Source organism: Podarcis melisellensis (assembly GCF_964234715.1).
Source record: "Podarcis melisellensis genome assembly, chromosome: 3".
Lineage (NCBI taxonomy): Eukaryota > Metazoa > Chordata > Lepidosauria > Squamata > Lacertidae > Podarcis > Podarcis melisellensis.
The window spans coordinates 47,726,345-47,745,248 of record NC_138530.1 but is presented as its reverse complement, the minus strand read 5'-3'; the positions used below and the strand labels follow the sequence as shown (position 1 = coordinate 47,745,248).

The following is an 18,904-nucleotide window of genomic DNA, read 5'->3' as shown; positions in this document are numbered from 1 at the left end:
CGCCGACAGGGCCAGCCTCCCCATTGGCTGGCAGGCCGCGCCTGCGCGCTCGCCTTCCTCCCCCGGCCCCGCTCTCCTCCTTCTCTGTGTCAGTGCCGTCAGTCATGGAGCGGCTCCTTCGAGCCGCGGCGGCAGCAGCAGGAGCAGCGGCGGCGGCAATAACAGGAGCAACCCCAGCGCTATTGGCCCGGGACGCCCAAGGCAGCCTCCTTGGCGGAAGACCCAGCAGCGAGGAGGTGCTGCAGGCGCGCGCGCCGGGGTCCGCACGAGCGGCGGCGGCGTCTCGCGCCACTGGGAGCAAGTGACTGACGGCGCGAGCCCAGGAATTCCGTCTCGTGCCTGCACTGGGAGTCGCTCAAACGCACAGGCACGCACGCGCGCGTACGCAGCGCCTCTCTCTCTGTGCCTCTGCCTGCGATGCTTCAGTGAGTGCTTCTTTCAAACCCCCCCCCCCCACCGGCCCCACTTCCCCGGCATGCAGCAAACAAACAGCGGCGGGCTCCTTTTCCCGGGCGGGTGGAGCGGCAGGACGGGCTACGCCAAGTGTGGCGCGCGGAAGGGCCCTCCCTGGGTGGAGGCGTCGCCGTCGTCTTCTCTCCTCTTCCTTCCCTCTCCACTCCCCCCCCCCACCCATCCCCACGCCGCTACTGCCTTTCCCATACAGCTGCCGGCAGGAAGACCTGAGGCTCCATCTGCCTCGGTGCATCCTTCCTCCTCAGCTTCCCATTCGCCTCCCTTCTCCCCCCCTGGCAGAAATGGGAAGAGCGGGGTTGGGGCCGAATGCAGCTTGGATGGGGTAAAGTTTGGAGCAAAAGGGGACTTCGAGTCCTTGAAACGCGTGGCTCCGTTTTAGAGTGAGGCGTCCTGCACTGAGTTACTCTGAATAGTTTTAGTTTGCTTCACCGTTGTGGCATCGATTGGATATCAGTGCTATACAGGCTAATACACAAGGTAGTTTGGTCCATGAGAATTTAAAAAAAGAAAAAGAAATCCCAAATGTTACAAGCTTTCAAGTTCTCCAGAATTTTTCACCAGGCTGGATAAGCAAGATATAGCCATCCTTTCCATGCAGAGTTTACAAATGAAATAGCTATGTACTACAGCAATCATCGGCAGTGGTTATAGCAACTATGGTATACTGTATGAGCAAATGTTGTGCCACCTTTGAAAGTGCACAATTGAAACATCATTTTAAAAATACAGCTGGTATTATACCATATCTCTGAAGGAGAATGTCAGTCATTGCTGACTTGTCTCTGGTAGTAATCAGAGAATTATAACTCACTTGGTAGCAAATACACACTTTGGTGGACAAATATTTTTGTTTTACATTTCCAAAATTGCATGTATTTTTCAAATCCTCAAAGGGAACAGACTGTATTTTCTTAATTATTGCAAATTCAGCCTAAAATCTCTTTTGCCTTTTGTAGGGGAGTGTTGAAGGCATAATTATACCTCTCATGGGGTTTCTTTTCCTCCCCTGTAATACAGTTGGTAGAGTAGTAAATCATTTGTGTGGAACCAAAGTGAACATCAGAATTCTCCAGATTAATTGATTTTGCATGAAAAGCTTCAAGGAACCACATAATGGTGATGCTTTTAAAATACATTGGGAAGATCAACTAGTAGTAGTAAAAAAAAGGGGGGAGATGAGTTCTATTGAAGTTATTTCATTGGAACTTCAGCTTTGTTCAATAATTTACAAGCTATTACTTGAAATCAGATTTGCTCCCAATGGGGCTAACAAACCCTTAGCATTTCTGTGTTTTCCTCTTTTACATTAGAACCATGATCCAAATGTACATATGTAATGCAGATGCCTTTCTGAAATTAGGCAGGTTTGGGTCTGTTGTGCTTCGATGGGATGCTGCCTTGATCTTCCTAAAGAAAATGCAAGATATGCATGTAATAAATCACTGTGAGTGAGCAGAGATTTTAGCAGGTAACAAACACCCAGAATGCTTTTCTATTTCACTTACGCACTTTTTTGACTTTTACTCTACCATGCTTGAGGCAAAAGTTAAGGTTCTACAGTACACTAATGTTCCATTCAACAGGAATGACTGCTGTTATGCACTATTAAGTATAAAGGTGGGGCAGAGTGTCAAATAAAATAATGATCTGGAAATAGAAACCTTAAGCAAGCTGACCTTTGACAGCTAACTAGGGAAAATGAAGCAAAACTGAAACTAATTTTTGATTTTTCATATGTTTGACAGAGAAAATAGTATTAAGAGTGCAGAGTAGAATTTTATAAAATCACATTTGATTATTAACTGCAGTACACTAATCACTAATAGGGTTCTATGCAGGATGGCATAGTGCCTCTCCAGTGGGCTTAAGTGTAAAATATTTAAAAACACTGCTGTTTTGCTTGGGAATAAAAATAGAAAAAGTGAAGGAGAAGAGCAGCCATTAGAACCCTGAAGTTGCCACTAGTGAAATATGCACCATTTTCACCTAAACTTCTGCAATCCTAAAAGAACCTCAGACCTTGCAAACTTCTGTGCTTTGATGCTTTATGGTCTGAGTGATAAGCTGATATTTCATTGAATAAGTAAGGTGTGCATTTTCTACTGTATCAGCTTTTGGAATGCGTAATGAGTGTCAGTTTCCCACAGGTTTCTCATTCAACAATCATGTTTTAAGAAATGTGCTTCCTTTTCTTTTGGAGGTCATGAAACGTGTACGCACAGAACAGATTCAGATGGCAGCTTCCTGCTACCTCAAACGCAGGCAGTATGTAGACTCGGAAGGTCCTCTGAAACAAGGGCTTCGCTTATGCCAGACTGCAGAGGAAATGGCAGCTAATCTAACAGGTACCTACTTAAAGTTTCTTAATGAGTTTATTGCAGGTGTCGCCAACATGGTGCCCTCCAGATATTATTGGATTACAAACCTATCATCCTTAAAAGTTGTCCTTGCTGGCAGGGCTGTAGTCCAACAACATTGGTAAGACACCCTGCTGGCTATCTCTGGTTTATAGTAAAGTGCAAATCTCTAGTTACTAAAGAGTGAAACTTCTAAGCAATCAATTGGGGACAGACTGAAGCATGAAGGGCTTCATGATACTGTAACACCCACTTGTGTCCAAAGGCTGGGAAGCAAATAAATAAGCAAGCAAGGAGGTGATTTGGTAATTTACCAAATAAGACAAATCAAAATGAAATGTTCAGCAGGAATGCTGCCATTTCCAAATATTTTGAAATGATTTGGCTGCCAAATATGTTTGGGAAGTGTTTTTAACGGACAAATTATGTTAAAGTAAGTAAATTTGGGCTTTTTAAGGAGAACGGCCTTTTCACTGAGATGACGCTAAAATTCTCTAGCTCATCTCTGCCAAGACGAGAACTATAACTGCTAAATAATGAATTCAACTTTTATATATAGAACTCTACAGCCCTGACACTTTTTTGTGGTTCTAGATGTTTTACACCAGAGCAGTGTGTTATTTTTAGCGGGGGGTTTCGACTAATTGAAAGCCCAGTTAAAGTTAATCAATTCAGGGGAGACCCACAGAGACATGTCATAACTGAACTGTTTAGAATTTATATTTAATACAAATAACTTTAGAAGTACCTAATACCTCAAAGCACAATTGTCCATACAGAATGTAGCGTTAAAGCGCTAAGGCTACAATTCTATAACCATGTTCCATAGAACTTCTGAGCAGACCAGCATATGATTGCACTGTTGGTCTGGTAATTCAGGATTCTGACATTCTATAGAAGTAGGTTCTCATACTGCTTCCTCCTTGGGAGTTATGCTGAACTGTGTATTATGTTTCCATGAAAGAAATGCCCAACCAGCTGCCTCTACATCACATGAGGCTTGGGCATGTGCCTTTGGAATCACCATGCAAAATGTTGGCTATATTGATGCGAATTGTAAAATACTAACTGACTTAATGAATAAAATTCTCAGATTCTAAAATGTAGTGCCAAGTTACTGGTAGCAGGCTCACTGGTAATACGCTTTGAGTCTTTTCCATTCTTGCCAGCTTTTAAGTAGCTTTGCCTCAAAAGTTCGCTTCAGAATCCTTTAGATCCCTAGAATGCTTATGACTTAACAGTGAAATCAATAACCACTCCAGACCTCTAAAGCTTAAGTGACTTGCGGTGGTGCTGGTCTACGATTGCTGAGAACTGAAATTGCACTGAAAAAAGGTGCAAGTGTGGGGAAAACATCACAATTAAGAGAAGTATTCTGTGCTGGATTTATTTATTTTTTTAAGAGTCGGAAGGTCTGATTCATGCCAGTCGGTGGCATTGTATGTTTGATTTCTCCATAATCAAAAACTTTATCTTCGCTGGACTTACTAGTGAACAAAGTCTGAAATAAAGTGTTTTTTGAAGTGATGTCAGGTGATACAAAATTTCTGTGGCATTGGTTTGTGATTTCACCTACGGGTAATGAATTCACTCCTGTCGCAGCAAAATGCAAGTAGAATGGCAACATATTCACTTGTATCCCCATTTCCCGTGTGTGATTTAAAAGGGAAGATATTTGTCTAGAAATGCCTTTGTCACAAGCATAAAATATTTGAGCAGCTGTAGCCCTATTGCTTGTGGTATTGAGATGAACAAGTGGTTCATCTCCATCATTCACTGATGGAGGAATAATACTTAACATAATAAAATCCTGCTGGATAAAACCAGTAACCCATCTAGTCCAGCATTCTGTTCTCGCACTGGCCAACAAGATGTCTATGGGAGGGAAGGAGGCAAGCAGTACTAGACTGCTTCAGTGACTTCACAAATCTTGTCTTGAATGTAAAAGTTAATATATGTGCAGCAAGTGTAGGATTACTTTGTGTCATTTAGCACAAACATTTTGTTTGCTCTAATGATGTAGGTGATTTGGCACTTTTTAAAAACTTATCTGTCAATTGTGTGTTTCAATGTAAGAACAATCGGTGTGTTGTATTGCAGCTTCCAGTGCTTTATAGAAACTATTTTTAAAACCTTCGTTTGTTCCCTTAGTTCAGTCTGAATCAGGTAGTGCCAACATTATCTCTGCTGCACCCTGCCTAGCAGAGCCACAACAATATGAAGTACAGTTTGGGCGATTACGCAACTTTCTTACAGGTGAGTTTCATAAACATATGTGCCATATCTCCCCTGACCCTCACTGGGTCTTTTCAAATGGCTTTTGCGTCATCATTTGTGAAGCTACAAATTCTGCATCCTTGGTGCATGTAACAAAGGGAGAGAGGCTCCCATTTTGTACATATAGTGCCTGATGTTCACTCTCATGAATGGGCTATGCTGGCCCTGATGGTTATTCCTGAACAGAGTTGGAAAATGGCTCCAGGAATGTGGCCGAATGGGGTATGGTAGTTTTACATATGCCATGGAATAATATATCCAAATGTACTCTTGAAATTACCATTGGGATTCAATTTGGCCAAAAAGCAGAAAACAAGCAAGCCAATACAAAAAAGAAGAAGAGAGAGCATAGCATTTTATGATACTTTCCAAACTGCTGGTTAATAATAATAATAATAATAATAATAATAATAATAATAATTTATTTATACCCCGCCCATCTGACTGGGCTTCTCCAGCCACTCTGGGCAGCTTCCAAAAGAATATTAAAATACTGTGATACATCAAACTGTGTATTCCTCCACTCCCAGGTCAACACCATGTCCCTAAATGTGTGTGTTCCTAAATGATGCATCAACAGAAATGGGCTAGTTGCATTCTAAAGCTCTTCTTTGATGGAGAGCCCCATGCCTAATTAAAAATGAAGTGTGGCTTAGCAAAACAAATGCGGACTTTTAGGACTTTCAGAGCAGCTGGATATCCTTTGATGAGGTGAAAATTGCACTGAATGGCATGCGATGTGCATTTTTAAAACACAGAAAGAGAAGCCACAAGTGCCTTTAGAATATGTTTTATCTTGCTTTCATAAAAATATCTGCTGAGAAAGTGAACTCTCTCTCTCTCTCTTTCTGTATGTTTAGATTCAGATTCCCAGCACAGCCATGAAGTGATGCCTCTTCTGTATCCCCTCTTTGTCTACCTCCATCTTAACATGGTCCAAAATGGCCTAAAGAGCACAGTGGACAGCTTCTATAGTCGCTTTCATGGGATGTTCTTGCAAAATGCCAGCCAAAAAGAGATCATTGAGCAGCTACAGACCACACTAACCATGCAAGACATCCTATCCAACTTCCAACTCCGGGCATTTCTAGACAACAAATACGTCATCCGCCTTCAAGAAGACAGCTACAACTTCCTCCTTCGCTACCTCCAGAGTGACGATAACAATGCTCTTTGCAAAGTCCTCTCCTTGCACATTCACTTAGATGTGCAGCCAGCCAAGAGGATGGACTACCAGCTGTATGGTAGTGGTGGCTCTTCACGCAGTGAGAGCAATGGCCTGGAGCCCACCGACATGCCTGCTTCCATCCTGCAAAACGAGGCCGCCTTGGACATCCTGCAGGATAGCATTAAAAGAGTCAAAGATGGACCGCCCTCACTCACCACCATCTGTTTCTATGCGTTCTATAACACTGAACAGTTGCTGAACACTGCAGAGATCTCGCCAGATAGCAAGCTGCTTGCAGCTGGCTTTGACAATTCCTGTGTAAAGCTGTGGAGCTTGCGGTCCAAGAAGCTGAAATCTGAGCCCCATCTGGTAGACGTCTCCCGAATCCACCTGGCTTGTGATATCTTGGATGAGGAGGTCAGAGTATCTTGCTATCAGTATACGTTTGGGTGGAGTTGGTTTATGTTCTTATTACAATGATTTTTTTACATGAGAGATCCTCAAAGCTTGCTGTAGCCTCCAGCCAGGAAAAAAAACACACCACCTCCTTCTGCCCATCAGCTGTAACTGCTAGGTGAAAGTGATAAGGAGCAACAACTTTTGCTGGGTAAAGATTCAGGCAAGGGTTAGTCGCTATTCTTTCTTGTGCTGATTGCAATGTGACAGATCAGCCCTTGGTTGCTTCTTACCATTAGAATCATAGCTGTCAACGTTTCCCTTTTTTTAAGGGATATTCTCTTATTCCAAATAGGATTACTCACAAGAAAAGGGAAAAGTTGACAGCTATTATTATAATGAACATGTATTTACGTCTTTGCTAGGAATTTCCAGGGCCTTCCTATGGACCGCTGCTTCATCCTTAATGCACGTACATTAATGCATCCTGACTTCCAAGGTGTGTAATCATGGGGTTCAAACTGCATGAGGCAAGGAGAAAACTGTATGTAAGTGCATATAAGCCTCTAATGATAGCTAATGGATGCTGTAAGTGATAGGGCAGGGATAAACCACATTTTTCTGTTTCCTGCCAGCAGGTCAAAAGGTGGAGTGGCCCAGCTTTTTACCTTTGGCTTTCTATAGCCATTTGTTGTTGTTGTTTTAAAAATAGTTCTCTCCCATTGCTCCCAGGCAGAGGAATGTGAACTGTGGCCCACTTGATACCTTGGCTTAATGCAGATTGTGAACCCCTTGTGTATGCTTTAATTACCGTTTTCTCCAACTGCTGCTGTCCTACAGTTTCTCCTCCCTAAATCCAGAGATTCTCTGTGCAATTGATGTAGCATTTGGATTTTCAAAGCATGGGAGTCTCCAAATCTATGGAAGGGGAAAGTGTGGGACAGCTGTAGTTTGGAGAAGACCACCGCATGGACAAAGGGCAAGTAAATTCTACTCACTGTGGATGCATTGCAGTTAATAGACCTATGATGGCAGTGTCCATTAATTTCAGTGGTTCTCCTCTGAGGATGACTAGCTTTGGGTACAACCCCCAATTTTCCTCCCTTGGAAGGTTAGCAGAATAGAAGGGCTTTGGATCCAATAATAATAATAATTCACTGTGATGCGTTTCTACCTAGTTTGAATAGGGATTGTGTGTGTGAGGGAGAGACAAAGAGAGACAGAGAGATTTTTTCCTTTTGATCAGTAAGGAGTACATTTCTAAAATTATAATTAGAATGCAGTGCCTGCAGTCAAGTTAAGACTTTACCATTTTTAACAGATTTATCAATTTGCACCTTTCTAATTTTTAAATGATAAAGGTAAAGGGACCCCTGACCATTAGGTCCAGTCGTGACCGACTTGGGGGTTGTGGTGCTCATATTGCTTTATTGGCCGAGGGAGCCGGCGTACAGCTTCCGGGTCACGTGGCCAGCGTGACTAAGCCGCTTCTGGCGGACCAGAGCAGCACACGGAAACGCCGTTTACCTTCCCGCCGGAGAGCGGTCCCTATTTATCTACTCGCACTTTGAGGTGCTTTCGAACTGCTAGGTTGACAGGAGCTGGGACCGAACAACGGGAGCTCACCCTGTCACGGGGATTCGAACCGCCGACCTTCCGATCGGCAAGTCCTAGGCTCCATGGTTTAACCCACAGTACCACCCGCGGTCCCTTTTAAATGATACAGCATTATAAAATAACTAACAATAGTATTATAAATTTAAACCATTAACTCTGAAGCTAAGAAAAATAACTGAGCCACAGTAACTATAGAAGACAGTAACTATAGAAGACAGTTACACTCAATGTTTGGTGATATGTAGTTTTTCCACCAGTTGTACAGTATCTGCTGTTTTGAAAAATCACTGAAAGTAAAGGGATATTTTATTTCACCCTGACTGCTGCAAAGCTTCGGTTAGCTGGTGCTTTCACTATTTACAAATCTTATTCTGAAAAGATGAAATTGCAGAAACATTAAGTAAATAACATTTTTCTGCCATAGTATTTCCAGCCAGAATCTACAGGCAAAGATACGGGACTCAAACCTATTGCCATTCTGAATGTAATTTAATGCCTATTCATCCAGCTGCTAATCTAATCCAGAAGCAGAATATTAGTTGCTTACTGCTTTTTGTACACAGTTCTCAGTGAATACCAGCTGCAGCTTTTGTGGATGGAGTAAGAAGGCTGCAGCAATCTGAGATGTCTCTTAGAAAAGTTTTAAAAACATTTTTAGAGCAACAGCGCTGGTGGTAAAACTACTATAACCACTGATTTTAGGTGCTTCTGCAGTTGTTCACGGGGTTGGGGACCCCATTAATACCTAAAGGGAGGTTTCAGATCCTAGACTGCTTGTATAATAAGCAGGACTGCAAGCCTTCCATTGTCCATTAAAATATTAATTGGGTCTTATCTGGTCCTGTTCCTTCTTTTCTGCAGACTGGGAACAGTGTAGAGCAGTCCCAGAAAATTTGCCACTTTTAGTTAGTTTTGTTATAAAAGCAACTACTAAGATGATGGGTGGGTCGTGGCAGAGTTGGCAGGGACCAGCAGCCAGTAGTTCACTGAGTGGCACCAGTCTACAATCCACCAATTTTAGTGGCACTGATTTGCACTGCTGTTGATTTTAACTGGTATCTTTTGCCGTCTATACCATCTTGCAGTAAGTTTGCCCTTCTTTCATTACTTGCAATAGAATATTTACCATCTTGGGTAAATAGGTAGTCCTAAACATCTAAATATTGCAATTCCAATTTGTTTCCTATTCTATAGTTTGCTGCTGCCCTTAAAGCTGGTGAAACCTTGGGGCTCCCAGAAATTTTTCCTCCATTGACTTGTATGTTCTTATTGCTGCTTTTGAGTGTAGATCTCAAATGTTCACCAATATGTCCTCTGGACAGATGGACAGACTTGACTACTTTATTCCTCCTTGCAGGGTGAAGATGACGATAATAATGTGGGAACAGAGATGAAGATACTAAGAGGGCACTGCGGACCAGTGTATAGCACAAGGTTTCTGTCGGACAGTTCAGGACTGCTGTCATGTTCCGAAGACACATCCATCCGATACTGGGACCTTGGATGTTTCACAAACACTGTGTTGTACCAAGGGCACGCCTATCCTGTGTGGGATCTGGACATTAGCCCTTGTAGCTTGTATTTTGCCAGCGGCTCCCATGACCGCACAGGAAGACTCTGGTCATTTGATCGGACGTACCCACTGAGGATATATGCAGGCCATTTGGCAGATGTGGACTGCATTAAGTTTCACCCCAATTCTAACTACTTGGCAACAGGATCCACAGATAAAACAGTACGTCTCTGGAGCACACAGCAAGGAAACACAGTGCGCCTGTTTACAGGTCACCGGGGCCCTGTGTTGTCGCTTGCATTTTCTCCAAATGGTAAGTATTTGGCTTCAGCAGGTGAAGACCAGCGGTTAAAGTTGTGGGACCTGGCATCTGGCACGCTTTACAAAGAACTAAGAGGGCACACGGATAATATCACCAGCCTTACTTTCAGTCCGGACAGTAGCTTGATTGCTTCTGCATCAATGGATAATTCTGTTCGGGTTTGGGATATTCGAAACACTTACTGCAATGCTCCCGTCGATGGTTCTTCCAGTGAACTGGTTGGTGTATATACTGGACAGATAAATAATGTACTGAGTGTACAGTTCATGGCCTGTAACCTCCTTTTAGTGACTGGAATTGCACAAGAGAATCAGGAACATTAACCTTTTTTAAAAAAGAAAAACAAAAAAAAATGGGTGTGTTGTTGAAATCCAGAGTCTATTATAAACTAAGATTATATATAATTGACTGTGAAAAAAAATGTTTTCTTTCCCATTGGTGGACATGTCCAGAATGATGGAAATACTGTACTTGAAGATGTCCTGTATTGTTGCAAAAAAAAGATAGGAAAGGGAGAACAACAGGAGAACTTCACTGCAAGGGCAGGAAGCTATTGGGGGGTGGGGGTGGGAACCAACTACACATAATATTTTTCTGAAGGGATAGCCAAAACTCAGTCCAAGCAACTCAGATCATTGACTTGAATGTTTTGCAATTAATGGGCATGTCCTGCTTAACTGTTACCGGGAGTTTATATGTCTGTCTTTTAGCTATTCAGCTCCACCTACTTACCCACCGAAGTTTCTGTGGCACAAGAATCTTTGCCATCATCTTGGAAAGAAAAATGTATTTTCTTATAGGGTTGCTCCCAAACATAAGTAACATTACAATAATGTTTAAAATAACATTGAGGCAGGTTTCCAGCTTGCTAATATAAAAGGCATAGTATTTTAATTTTTATCGTTGAATTATAAAAACGTGATTTGAATGTGACAGTGGCTGCAAAAAGATGCAATTTGGATTTGGTATCTTCCATTAGATATAATGTTTTTAGCTCTTTCTTGATCAGAAATTTGTGGGTTTCCCCCAAAAAACTGGTTGTACTGTGATGGTGATTCACAATACTAGATGGCTGGGGTGATAACTACTAGCTTGCCTTCCAAAAAGAACTAGCAAAATATGGCTGACTTTATAGTAGCATGTTTGGACTCCTAATAGAAAGGGACACATTTCACCTCACCAAAAATACTTTCTGCAGATAAATATGGGCAAAGGTGTGCAGACGATGTGAAAAAAATAGTATTACTAAATTATTAATCGTGAGAAGATGCTTTGCCAACTTCCAATGTTTTCCACTGATTACTGAACTATTAAGTTGTTTCATGAAGTTTTCATACAAGTGTGTGAGCATGCAAAACCTGGTGTTGGAGAAAGCATACTCTTAAATTTTGTCATTCTAAGAAGACTGAATATTTCTGCTTTCCGGAAAGAGATTTTGTATTTTTGTTTTTTTTCTATTAAAGCATTTAGTTTAAAGAGGTTGAGTATCTCTGCGTGGAACTGAGTGGGCTTTAGACTTCCATAAACAGATAAAAAGTTTTTACCTTGTGGGTTGCACCTGTCTGCTGCATGAGCCAGGCAGGTGAGCTCTCCTGCAGGTGCATGATACAGATGTTCTCAGTCCCCTGGGTTTTTACAGAAGCAGTATCTGTCTACAGGCTCAAGCATAATGTAAATAGCAGGTAAGTGGTACTCTTAACACATGAATGAGTTAGAGCCAGACATTCAGTCCCCATTCTTAGAATGTTAAAACCAAGTTCTCAGTGGACACCAAAAAAATAGGTACTTGAGTTAAAATTTCAGCCTAGAGTGTTTCTGTTCAAAATCAAATTTTGATCAAATGGTCTACATTTATTGTATTTTCTTATATAAACATTTATGTACCACCTTTCTAGTGCCTATGCCCTACTCAGGGCAGTTTACAAGAATTTACAATTGAAGTACCACAGGGGGGAAAAATACTTACTGTTAAAATGTGGGGGGAAACCAGAAGCGGAAACCTGATAAAACACAACCTTTTAACTTGGTGGTGGGCAAACACACAGGCCTAATCCAAGCTGTGGCCCCTCTATTTCCAGGCATACCCAGCCCACTTGGTTAGGGGTGCAGTCTTCCTTTTTGTGGCACATGGAATGGGGAGGTCAGAGTGCCATAGCAGGGATAAGAATTACCCAGGTCTCAACCATAGCATATCACCCAGCTCTTAACAATAAGGTTGGTTAGCAGTATGTTGGTGTTTGCTTCCCTGTTTGGCACTAAGAAGCAAGCCGGTTCAAAGCTTGCAAGCCACTACTAAAGTTTAAAAATTAATTTCTTTGGTTGCTGGCTTTAAGAAAAGAAACAACAATATAAATTGCATCACATTATTCCTAACTTCTGATAGAAGGGATCATGCAAAAGTTACTGGGTTGTATCCAACTGCTGCTCCTCTAACAGCAGGCTTCTGTCAATAGAAATGAGGGCATCTTCAGCAATGCCCTCCCTCATCAGATCCCTACAACCCTCTGTAAAGTTAGACTACTGTTTGTGACATTTCCAAATTATGTTAAAATATTTTCAGTACAATACAAATCTTTATTACGGTCATAGACCAGCATAAAAGGGTGGAATACAGTCATTTAAAATCTGAAAAGCGTTTTGGAAAGCTAAAAGGTATTAAAACAGAAGGTAAATATAAAAATCTATAAGAATTTAAAAGAGTCTAAAAGAAGGAATAGGAGCATTGGGTGGGTGTGGAGGAGCATAAAAGGTTGATATATAAAAGACAATCTACAGAGCACTCTGTTCTTTAAATCTGGTTTGTGGCACAGGTCATCCTCTGACAAATTTTGAGTGCTGCTGTGCAACATCGTATGTTGTAGCATGATTGGTATCTGAGAGCAGCAGGGAGGTATAGAATTGCCCTGTGTGCCCTGGATACTTACAAAGTACAGTGATACCTCGGGTTAAGTACTTAATTCATTCCGGAGGTCTGTTCTTAACCTGAAGCACCACTTTAGCTAATGGGGTCTCGCGCTGCCAGAGCACAATTTCTGTTCTCATCCTGAAGCAAAGTTCTTAACCCAAGGTACTATTTCTGGGTAAGCAGAGTCTAACCTGAAGCGTATGTAACCCGTGGTACCACTGTAGTGGGGAAATCAGGCTAATACAAATGTCTCTGTAATGCAGGCACAGGAGAAGGACATGCTCTACCGCAGGCATAGGCAAACTCGGCCCTCCAGATGGTTTGAGGCTACAATTCCCATCATCCCTGACCACTGGTCCTGTTAACTAGGGGTCATGGGAGTTGTAGTCCCAAAACATCTGGAGGGCCAAGGTTGCTTAAGCCTGCTCTACCATTTCTATTTGTCCCGGGTCACAGGGACATTGTCTCTCTGGGTAGTCAATCTTGTATCGACCTAATGAATAAAGTACTGTATTTTTCCAGGTATAAGACTATATTTCCCCCCAATTTTTTTAAGTTTAAAATTGGGGGTCGTCTTATACATGGAATGTTTAAAATATTTATTTCTTAATTTGGGGCTCAAAAAATAGGGGTCGTCTTATACATGGCTGCATCTTATACACAGAAAAAACTGTATTTTCTTCCCCACCCACCTCTCTCACACACACAAATATATGTTCGTCACATTCAAGATATACCTTTTTTGGATATTAAGCTTCATGTTCTGTTTCTTGGAGAAAACATTCTCAAACTATTTAGGGCGTAATTTAACCCCATTGCAGCTGGGTTGCTAATGCTTTTTTTTTAAAGGCACATAAAATGGCTGCCATTGTATTGGATGTCACATTGCTTGTACTGAGCCAAGCTCTAAAACTGTACTATTACGGAACTCCTGTGTGATGGTGTCATTAAATGCATAAATAATCTCTGCCAGGGTCTGTCCCACCAAACTACTCTTCAGCTGCAATTAAAAAAATGTTTTTGGATAGAAGCCACACATCGTAGGAATGGCTCTCAGCTTACTCACCAACTAATAGCCCTCCAGGTACAGAAACTCCTCAGTAGTTGAGGTTGAATATATTTATACTGATAAGAAATGTTTAAGCCAAGTCTCTATGCCAATTATGATTTCCCATCATGCTGATCACCTGTTTTGAATAGAGTACTACATGCATATCCCTTGGTTGCATGCGAAGATTTGTGGAGCAAGGTAAGCATTTTTCAATAGGCTTTGTAGGTAGGAAATCGATTTCTTTTCCCTTTTAGTTATCACATGTAAAAAATAATGTATTGGTTGATCCATTAGGAAAACACCTGGCATTTTCAGGTGCTGAACAGTCTGTGGTCTACCTAAGACTTTCAAGCAAAAGAAGAAAGCAATTCTAAGCTAAGGGGCTTTATAACTGTTCTTAAATCTGTACAGTGGTACCTTGGGTTACATATGCTTCAGGTTGCATACGCTTCAGGTTACAGACTCCGCTAACCCAGAAATAGTGCTTCAGGTTAAGAACTTTGCTTCAGGATGAGAACAGAAATCATGCTCTGGTGGCGCCGCGTCAGCAGGAGGCCCCATTAGCTAAAGTGGTGCTTCAGGTTAAGAACAGTTATAGGTTAAGTACGGGCCTCCGGAACAAATTAAGTACTTAACCCAAGATACCACTGTATAACGTACTATGCTTTATACATACACAAGTTAACGCCTTGCAAAATCTGCTGTTGTAGCTGGCGTAGGTCGACAGTTGCACAATTTTGTTACCTTCGTACCAATTTACAACAACCAAGCCTTGGGACCAAACTCCATTCAATACTATGTAAGTCATGCATCTTTGCATTATCTGTTTTAATTTATTGTAGAGTTTATATTAAAAAAAATATCACTAGAATTTTTAATTGCAATATGGGGGGTGGGGGTGGGGAGGTGTTGGTGTCCTTACAGTAGATTGAAAGTAGGGTTGTTAACCAAACATAATTTTACAGCCACTGCCAAGTCTTTGCCATCTAGTTTTCCTGATTAGAAGGTGCAACACACACCCCAAAAAAAGAAAGTCAAGCTGTTAATTGCAAATGTGCTTTTATAGGGCTTGATTTATTATGCATGTTGCGTACTGAGTTATGCAACTGTGCTTTCAGAATGACAGTATGTGCTGTTACCACTGATAATACGAAAGCCAAGCCAGGCCATAACAACAATCTTCCTGGCTTCCCAAAGCATACATTCACCTTCAGGAGAATAAACAAAAAAAATTCCTTCCAGTAGCACCTTAAAGACCAACTAAGTTCTTGGTATGAGCTTTCGTGTGCATGCACACTTCTTCAGGTATCTGAAGAAGTGTGCATGCACACGAAAGCTCATACCAAGAACTAACTTAGTTGGTCTTTAAGGTGCTACTGGAAGGAATTTTTTTTGTTTTGACTATGGCAGACCAACACGGCTACCTATCTGTAACTGGAACTTCAGGAGAATGTTCTCTATGACACTGGTCTTCATCTGGTGGGTCAGAACACATTAGTGGGTTGTAGCTTGACCTAAGGTGGGTTGCAACTGGAGCCCTACCATTGTACAAATATATGGGTTAAAAGTGGGTCGTGGATCCGGAAAAGTTGAAGATACCTGCTTTGTTTGCTTTGGATGCAAGACTCTGTCACGGGTGACCCCAAGCATATTGTGACATGCACACCTCTAGTTCCTTCATTTCTACCCACATTGGCTATTATTGGCATGGGGGCATCATGTTTGAACATGTCTTAGGTCCAAACATAATTTTGGCACTACTCTTAAGATGGAAGACAGTGATTTGTTGGCACATATAAATGCTGATGCAGCAAAACAAATCATCAGGATAACGTGTTTTTTAAAACCCCTTTTAAAAAATGATGGACACAACTGAATTGCCCCCTGTGGGCTTCATAAATGGGCTGTGGCCAGTGATTTTTTCTGGGGGAATGCAGGGGTACGCATACCCCTAAACATTTTGTGAATCTTTGTACTTTTGTCCATTTACTGTTTTTATGTTTCCTGATCTGAACTATAAAATGGTGATTTTCTTGAGTCAAAATGAGTGTACCCCTAAACATTTTTAGGGGGAAAGGACTGGTTGTTGCTACATGATTCTCTTCACAAAGGAGCATGTCAGCAGGACCTCCGTTTTGAAAGACCTGTTCTCCTTGGAGGGAACCCCATATATGCTCAGAAGACAAACAGCATATTGAAATAATTTACAGAGTCCAGAAAATATCCTTAAAAGCATAGAAGGGAAAAGCTACTAGAATTGTATTCAAAGATATATCTCAATTATAATAGACTAGTGGGGGGTTTTTTAATCAGTGGAGCCTAATCTAGTGCTTTCTTCCACAGGCCTTACTCTTTATTACTATGATATTGGCAATATTTCAGAAAGAAAAGGGAAATGTGCCAGATTTTTGGTTTGTCCCTTCCTGTCCAGATGCTTTGAATTAAGACCTCCCATTTCCAGCTTCAACAGGGTTGTGATTTCTTTATTTGAATTATCAATTGGCTGCATCTTACTCTTCCAAAGGGGGGAAAGCACACACAAAAATGCACTAACAAGGGGTAAAGGCTCTAAGAGCATTTCTGTTTCCTGATTCTAGTTGAATGAATTTTCCATGCATGGAATGAGAGTGGTGCAGGCATACAGAGGAACAAAGAAAACAGGCAAGATTAGAAGTACACCTTTGCTGCGGTGTTTTGAAATAATCACGCCTTCTGCCTCCCCCCACAAAAAAGGACAATGCTGCTTAACACTAGTATTTATCAGAAATAAATAATGGTGCATGCAAGGAATGCAATCTTTTTTTATTTTTATATAAAGTTAGGCTCTGTGGTTCTCTATTTCTCTTTGAAAATTAATTATTGTCTTCTCTACAATGAACCCAGTTTATACACTGGAAATCCTTTCTTATCCTAATAGCACCAAGTCGTAGCCTTAGAAAAGTTCGTTCTGGGAACTTGCTGGCAGAGATCAGAGAAGACAGAGAGTTTTAGAAAGGAGGGGCTAGCCTAAAACAGAGGCTGTATAAAATCTTCAAAATATGACAGCCCAGCTGTCTCGAACAGAGCGGCCATTTAGTTAGCATCCTGTTTCTAACAGTAACTAGACAGATGTTTCTGAAAAGTTCAGAAAAGCAGGGCATGAAGGTTAACTTGAGCCTGCTGTATGCTTCTCTTTAATTACAATTTCCATCTTTTAAATTGCCTAGGGGCTGGCTGGAAGTGAGGAGTTGTACTGTAGTCCAAAACATCTGGAGGGGACCAGGTTGGTGAAACCTGCCCAAGGCTTTAGGTTCAGAGGTGGGCCCAGATGCCCATTTCATACTTTGACAGGAGGCTCTTGTACTCTGAGGGCTGCAATCCTCTGCATACCTTGCTTCCCAATAAACATGGATAAAAATGGACTGTCAAAATGGCAATTAAAATTTCTGTGACTCGCCAGCCTTAAGTACTGAACTGAGGAAGAACTGAATAAGGGCCTGGATAAGAAGAGACTGAGAGGAGATACAGTAGCCATCTTCAAATATCTAAAGGGCTGTCTCATGGAAGATGGAGCAAGCTTGTTTTCTCCTGCTCTAGAGTTTAGGACCCGAAGCAATGGATTCAGGTTACAAGAAAGGAGATTCTGACTAAACATCAGGAAGAATTTTATGACTGTAAGAGCTGTTTGACAGTGGAACCGACTCCCCTAGAAGGTGATACTCTCCTTCTTTGGAGGTGTTTAAGTAGGGGTTGGATGGTCCTCTGCTGTGGATGCTTTAGTTGAGATTCCTTCATTGCAGGGTGTTGCAGGGTCCCTTCCAACTTTACAATTCTATGAATCTTCTGTATTGATCTGAATTAATCAGCCAGTTCTTAGGTTGCAGGCATCAGAACACTGAACAAGTTACATACAGTGGTACCTCGGTTCTTGAATGTCTCTGTTGACAAATGTTTCGTAACCCAAACGCCGAAAACCCAGAAATAAATACTTCTGTTTTTGAACTCGCCTTGGAAGTCAAACAGCTTCCACTGCATGTTTTTTAGTTTTCTCAGTTGAACAGAGGCTTCCGCATTAAGTTTTCAGTTCTTGAATGTTTTGGAACTCGAATGGTCTTCCGGAACAGATTACATTCGAGAACTGAGGTACCACTGTACCAAATAGAGATAACTTTATTTACCACATTTATATCTCGCTTTTTCTGCAAGGAATTCAAGGCAGCATACATGGATAAGCATGGTACTTATGCACCTGCTTGGTGTTTTCACAACAAACCCACCAAGTAGGGTAGGCTTAGTAGTAGTGGTTGGTCCAAGATCATCACCCAGTGAGCCATATGGCTGAGTTGAAGATCTGAGCCAAAATGACAGGACATTCCTAAAAAGGAACCTTACCTTAGACACAGACTTACCTGGAAGTTGTACACAGTGACTGGAAACTCCTTGGCTTTTACAACCCATGTATGCTTACCGAGTTCACTGGAAAGTAGAGATAGGAATACAAAATACGTAATAAAAACAAGAAAGAAAAAAACAAACCAATAAACCCTCCCCTCCTCCTCAAATTAGGTGTGTGTAAAAAATAAATAAAAGTAATGATAATAATAATAATAATAATAATAATAATAATAATAATAATAATAATAATATATTTATTGTCATTGCCCCCTCTCAGGGACAACGAAATTACTTGGCTGCTCCATCCACCCAGATAGGGCACTCCACTCAAAATCAGAACAACTATAAAAACACTAATTAAAACAATATAATATAATACAGCAAGGAAGATTAGATGACTTTCAAAGTCCAGGTTTCCCATTCAGGGCCGAGATCGCTCTGCAGATCAGT

At 41.5% G+C, this 18,904-nt stretch overlaps 1 protein-coding gene and 1 long non-coding RNA gene across 2 annotated transcripts; one reads left to right on the top strand and one right to left on the bottom strand.

Moving 5' to 3' along the window:
• Window positions 1–272: 272 nt before the first annotated feature.
• TAF5L (TATA-box binding protein associated factor 5 like) lies at window positions 273–11,600 on the top strand. The gene is made up of 5 exons (XM_081906875.1): window positions 273–425; window positions 2,675–2,819; window positions 4,983–5,087; window positions 5,969–6,693; window positions 9,647–11,600. The coding sequence occupies exons 2-5, from the start codon at window positions 2,678–2,680 to the stop codon at window positions 10,445–10,447; spliced, it is 1,773 nt and encodes a 590-aa protein (XP_081763001.1). The 5' UTR covers window positions 273–425; window positions 2,675–2,677; the 3' UTR covers window positions 10,448–11,600.
• On the bottom strand, window positions 10,314–18,580 carry LOC309367561. Its single transcript, XR_014167216.1, has 3 exons — window positions 18,469–18,580; window positions 11,669–11,783; window positions 10,314–10,448 (listed from the first exon to the last, which is right to left on the bottom strand). It is a non-coding gene; the product is annotated as an uncharacterized lncRNA (long non-coding RNA).
• Window positions 18,581–18,904: the final 324 nt, after the last annotated feature.